At 50.7% G+C, this 6,599-nt stretch overlaps 1 protein-coding gene across 1 annotated transcript; it reads right to left on the reverse strand.

The window, feature by feature from the left end:
• Positions 1–613: 613 nt before the first annotated feature.
• Positions 614–1,651, reverse strand: LOC306977901 (olfactory receptor 52Z1P-like; the record flags this gene model as incomplete). The annotated part of the gene is made up of 1 exon (XM_079576340.1): positions 614–1,651. One exon carries the CDS (start codon positions 1,649–1,651, stop codon positions 614–616), a length of 1,038 nt encoding a protein of 345 aa, XP_079432466.1.
• Positions 1,652–6,599: the final 4,948 nt, after the last annotated feature.

A 6,599-nucleotide genomic window follows, 5' to 3' on the forward strand; every position in this document is an offset into this window, starting at 1 on the left:
GGACTGTTTTAATTGTTACACAAAGCGAATAAAGTCACAAACAAAGAGTTCTGCAACGTTATAAATGTTGTAAGAGTGCTTACTGATGATTCATTTCGCAGCTTATTTCCGTGTTTCGTCAAACTCCTCCTACCCCTTCGTCTGAAGTGTGCATCAGCAAAACCCTCGCTTGAAGGGCTATGTGACCTCTCCCTCACCCCTACCCCTCACCACAAAATAGAATGGGGAAACCCCTTCGTCTCTCGTGAACACGCAAAACGAAGGGAAAGGGCTAAGCGGAGGCTGAGGGGGAGAATTGAGATTGGGCCTTAGTGTCTATTCATTAATAATGATATTATATAATATGAATACTGTTGTTAAATATGCTTATTAATAATTTTATTAACAATGATGGTTATTAATAGCATTGTTTTAAACAATGATATTTATTAGTAACAATGTTTTAAAATTCTATGTTCATTAATACTATGTTTATTAATAAAAATTGTTTTCTTATTATTGTTGTTAAATATGAATTGCATTGATAATAATATGATCAATAATGATGTTTATTAATAATATTGTTATTAACTATGATGTTTATTAAAAGCAATGTTTTAAAATACTATGTTTCTTAATTAGCAGTTTTGACAGTTTTAATTAAAATGCAGCTGTTCAGGAGAAAGGCTGGGCGCGCTGGGAGGGCGTCCGGCGCAGCGCGGGCCAGGCGGGCGCGCCGGGCCGTTTTCCACACGCTCTGTTGGATTTCCCGTGTCTTGACGCCGTAGACGATGGGGTTGAACAGCGGTGGGAAAACGAAGAAAACCAAACCCACCACGATGTTGAGCGTTTTGGGAGCGCCGTCGCTGCCGTCGTTCAGGCGCCGCGAGATCAAGCCGAAAAACGACGCCATGGAGAAGTTGGCGAAGGTGATGAGGTGCGGCGCGCACGTCTTCAGCGCTTTCCTCCGCGACTCTCGGGAGGTTTTAAAGACGACGATGAAGATCTGAGCGTACGACAGGACGATGAGGAGCGCCGGGAGGATGATGGCGCTGACGGAGGCGAAGAGTCCGAACGCCCCGATCACAAACGTGTGCTCGCACGCCAAGCTCACCACGGCTAACGCGCTACACATCAGCTCATCCACAGAGAACCTGCAGAGACGAACCCGTGACGCGAGGAAGACCTGCGCCGCCGACAGCGCCACGAGGAAGGTGTAGACGCACAGCAGCGCCAGCCGGAGCCGGGCGGGCGTCACCGCGGCGTGATACCGCAGCGGGAAGACGATGGCGAGGTAGCGGTCGAGCGCCATGAGGCCGAGGAGGCAGAACATGCAGCCGCTGTAGAGGTTCACCAAGAAAACCTGCGCCAGGCACTCGGCCAGGGACAAGCGCGTCTCGCCGAGCGCCAGGAAGCGCAGCACGGTCGGGCACAGCGCCGAGCCGCCCAGCACGCCGCCCAGCGACAGGTGAGCGAGCAGCACGTGCATCGGGCGCCGCAGACGCCCGTCCCACACGATCACCGCCACCAGGAACAACGTCACCATCAAACCGGCCAAATACAGGAGCAGCAGCAGCGACAGGAGCGACAGGTGCAGGGGCGAGAGCGCCGAGTAGACCGGGAACACCAGGGAGACTGAGGGGAGCGCCACGGAGTTAGAGGGGAACGCCATGGAGACTGAGGGGAACGCCAGGGAGACTGAGGGGAGCGCCACGGAGTTAGAGGGGAGCGCCAAGGAGACTGAGGGGAACGCCACGGAGTTAGACGGGAACGCCAGGGAGTTAGACGGGAACGCCACGGAGTCAGAGGGGAACGTCATGGAGACTGAGGGGAACGCCACGGAGTTAGATGGAAACGCCGCCGACACATTCATGGTTTGGACCGGGACAAAGCTCCAGAGTCACACACAATGAACACAATGAGACAATATTTACACCAAAATAAAAACTTTCACACAAAGGTTTGGAATGATCTGAGTGAACTTCCACCTGCACATCCACACACAGATCAATGAGGAGCTTCAAAGACTCACACCTTTAATATTCACCTTTTCCTCTTTAGTTTGAACTCGTGAAGGTGAAATGATTTTTCCCTTTGAATCAAACTGGAGTTAGGAACGTTTGTATCAGAAACACACTCAGGGTTTACAGGTTATGTCCTCTACGTTTGGCTTCATCTGAGCAGATCATTATTAATACATTTCATTAAAACTGGAGCTTTCGTAAGTCTAAAGTTTGGCCTAAAAACCTCATGTTCTGGTTTACAAACACTGAGGCCTTTCGGGCGTCCAGGCCACAGGAAACATTTCAGAACAAATGTGTGAAAGAGACAAACCCCGGGCTCTGAACGAGACTGTTTCACTAAACCCGAAGTCCCTGCAGATCCGGTGCTTTACGGCCCATGAAACGCGCCTCGTCTATGAAGGAAACGGTGCTGAAAGGTTCTGGGGAAACGTATCACAAAAACATCGAGTTCCAGGACCTGAGGAGCATCACATACTTTAACTGATGATGGAAATATATCGAGTCACAAGTGCGTTTAAATGCCTCTTAACTCCCGCCTGAACTGAGCACACTTTCTCCAGCTTTACCCCAATCCAAAAGCTTCTGGAAAAAAGGTGTGAAAAAAGCAACGAAACTGAGACGAAAACAAGGATAAAGTGAAAAAACGCGAGAAAAAATTGACGAAAAGAGAGAGAGAAAATGGAGGAAAAAGTGATAAGAATTTCCCCCCCAAAAAAGTCACAAAAATTGGACAAAAATGAGACGACTGCCAAACAAAAAAAGTGATGAAAAAAAATCTGACGTGAGGAAAAAGATCAATTCAGTTTTGTAGATCTTAGCTTTCAAATGAGGCGTTACACTGGCCTACAGGATTTGGGTAAAGCTGAACTGGAGAAAATGCTCTGGGTTCAGGCAGGAGTTAAGAGGTTAAAGTCAAAGCGAGGCACAGAGGGAGGGGGAAGTGAAGGAAAAGGACATTTACAAACGTAGCTCACAGTGGTGCGACTTATTACAAACAGTAACAACGTAAAACAAACATAATATTAAGGAACTCCATTAAAAAAGTCACAAACGGCTGGTTCTTGTGAAGCAACTAATAAAGCTTTAACATGAGTGGACATGAGCAGCATCACAGTGTAGGATTAACAACACTCCTGATTCTATAAAGACTCTATATGAAGGTTTATGTTGTCTATTAAGAGGTTTGTTAAAGTCCAGATGTGTTTCAGATTAAGGAAAGTCAAAAATAAAACAGATCCTTTTTTTGTGACTGTTTGAAAAGCAGATGTTTCTCAGTCCAGGCTGAAGACGGGAGAGAAACCCCGAGTGAAAAGTGGCTTTGCAGAAACAGAATGTGAAGGAGAGTGAGAGTTCAGCAGAGGAGCCTGAGCCTCTGCAGATCCACAGCGACGCCGCCGTTTATACCGGTCCAGACGCACACGAGGGAACTGGGGAAAAGAATCGTGTCTCTGAGCTCAGGGACAGACGTCACTGCTTCAGCTCAAATCAAGGAGACACATTCAAGGAAAGTTTGGTTTGTGGAAGAGCTCTGGAGGCCTCTGAGAGAAACGGAGTTGGTGTTTGTAACACAGGTCTTTCACATCACTCGTACGTACGTAGTCGTGACTCTGTCTCTGTCCCGTCACTGAGAGACGTCGGGGAATCATGAAGTTAACGTGAGTCTGACTTTCAACTTCCCCAGAGATTCACCACCATTCCTCCAACTGCACCTAAGGAGCTAGCTAAGGAGCTAGGCTAGCTACTAGCCTTGCTGCAACTAGCCTAGCCAAACATTGCCAAGCAACGCGCAAACTTTTGGGAACTATTTGCAGTGGAAGTCATTAAATAAACCTTTAGGCTTCATAAAAGTGTACGAAGTTTATGTTGTGTGTGTTCAGTTGGCAAATGGCCGAATAATAAGCGGATAATGTTTAGAACGCTGGTCATTATTATGCAATTTTCAGGGCGAAGCATCGGGGTCTGGTTCGTCCTGTGCTTATTTTCACGATAATGACCAGCATTTTATACATTATCCCTTACTTATTAATCCATCCATCCATTTTCTTCCTCTTTATCCGGGGCCGGGTCACGGGGGCAGCAGAGACACCCAAACTTCCCGATCCACACACACCTCCTCCAGCTGTTCTGACCCCGAGGCCACACCTCCTCCAGCTGTTCTGACCCCGAGGCGACACCAGGCCAGCTCGGAGACATAGTCCCACCACCGTGTCCTGGGTCCACAAGGCCTTGTCCCACTAGGACATGCCTGGAACACCTCCCGCGGGAGGCGACCAGGAGGCATCCGGAACAGATGCCCGAGCCACCTCAGCTGCTCCTTTCCACGTGAAGGAGCAGCGACTCTACTCCGAGCTCCTCCCGGGTAACTGAGCTCCTCACCCCCAGCCACCCTGCGAAGGAAACTCATTTCGGCCGCTTGTATTCGCGATCTTGTCCTTTCGGTCATGACCCAAATCTCATGACCATAGGTGAGGATCACATGACCATAGGTGAGGGCGGGAACGTAGATCGATCGGTAAATCGAGAGCTTTGCCCCGACTCAGCTCCCTCTTCACCACGACAGACCGATACAGCGACCGCATCACTGCTGACGCCGCACCGATCCGTCTGTCCATCTCACGCTCCATCCGTCCCTCACTGAGAACAAGACCTGAGATACTTGAACTCCTCCACTTGAGGTAAGGACTCCCCACCGACCTGTAGAGGGGAAGGAGAACCATGGCCTCAGATTTGGAGGTGCTGATCCTCATCCCGGCCGCTACACACTCGGCTGCAAACCGCCCCAGAGCAGCTGAAGGTCCTGGTTTGTTGAAGCCAACAGAACAACATCCACAAACAGCAGAGACGAGACTCTGAGGCTCCCAAACCGGACGCCCTCCGGCCCCTCCGGCCCCTCCGGCCCCTCCGGTCCCTCGGGCCCCTGGCTGCGCCGAGAAACTCTGTCCATAAAAGTAATGAACAGAACCGGTGACAAAGGGCAGCCCTGAGGAGACCAACACGCACCGGGAACAGGTCTGACTTACTGCCGGCAATGAACCAAGCTCCTGCTGCTCATACAGGGAACGGACAGCCCTTAGCAGAGGGCCCCGGACCCCATACTCCCGGAGCACCCCCCACAGGGCACCACGAGGGCCCCGGACCCCATACTCCCGGAGCACCCCCCACAGGGCACCACGAGGGCCCTGGACCCCATACTCCCGGAGCACCCCCCACAGGGCACCACTAGGGACGCGGTCGAACGCCTTCTCCAAGTCCACAAAACACATGTGGACTGGTTGGGCGAACTCCCACAAACCCTCGAGCACCGGATGAAGGGTATAGAGCTGGTCCAGTGTGCCACGACCAGGACGAAAACCGCATTGTTCCTCATGGATCCGAGGTTCGACTATCGGCCGGATCCTCCTCTCCAGCACCCCGGAGTGGACCTTACCGGGGAGGCTAAGGAGGGTGATTCCTCTGTAATTGGAACACACCCTCCGGTCCCCCTTCTTAAAGAGAGGGACCACCACCCCGGTCTGCCAAGCTCTTCCGGAGGTGGGAGTTGAAGACCCCACTGACAGAGGGATCCGCCAGTCGTTCCCAGCAGACCCTCACGACACGCTTGGGCCTGCCAGGTCTGACCGGCTTCCTCCCCTGCCAGCGGATCCAGCTCACCACCAGGTGGTGATCGGTTGACAGCTCAGCCCCTCTCTTCACCCGAGTGTCCGAGACACGCGGCCGGAGATCAGACGACACAACTACAAAGTCGATCATCGACCTCCTGCCTAGGGTGTCCTGGTGCCACGTGCACTTATGGACACCCTTGTGCTCGAACATGGTGTTCGTTATGGACAAACCATGACTAGCACAGAAGTCCAATAACAGAACACCACTCGGGTTCAGATCGGGGAGGCCGTTCCTCCCAATCACTCCCTCCCAGGTCTCACTGTCATTACCCAAAAATCAATCCATGAGAGTAAATGGGGAGTTCTGGTCGTCGCTACGGCAACGCCATCAAACATATGACAAGGGTTTCATTGACTTTCAACTACGTTTTTTACTCCCCATATAAATGTTATTATTAGGCCCGAGGGACTAATTAAAATCGATAACTGGGACAAAAACGCAAGAATTCACGTAGCAAACGTGAAACGATTCGCAAGTAACAGGGGTCAAAACGTAGTGCTCCACAAGCTCTAATTTTGGGTGGGGTTCGCGAGAGAAAATAATAAAAGTTGGCTCTGTGGCGCCCCCTCAAACAGGCAGTTTACATTGAGTCAATGAGAGGCCGGTCACAAAAAAAATCATGGTACAAAAGTGACATTGGCCAGGGACATAGACCACGTCAGGACATGTCAAAAATGATATTACAACCCCGCCCTAAATGCTACAGGAAGTCAGCCATCTTGGCCCGAACCTCAAACCTTCAAAATCGTACTTCTTGAACTTCTGGCCCCTGATCCCCGAGTTTTCAATGGAAAGCCTCCAATTTTGGCCAACATGTCCCAAACTCATGTGGCTTTCAAAATCATCAACTACATTTTTTTTAAACTATTGGGTGTGGTCATGACAAGGCCGCAACTGAGAGGCCATTTTCCGCAAATTTCAAAGCCTCATATC

The sequence above is a fragment of the Gobius niger genome (genome assembly GCF_951799975.1).
Source record: "Gobius niger genome assembly, chromosome: 1".
NCBI classification, from domain to species: domain Eukaryota; kingdom Metazoa; phylum Chordata; class Actinopteri; order Gobiiformes; family Gobiidae; genus Gobius; species Gobius niger.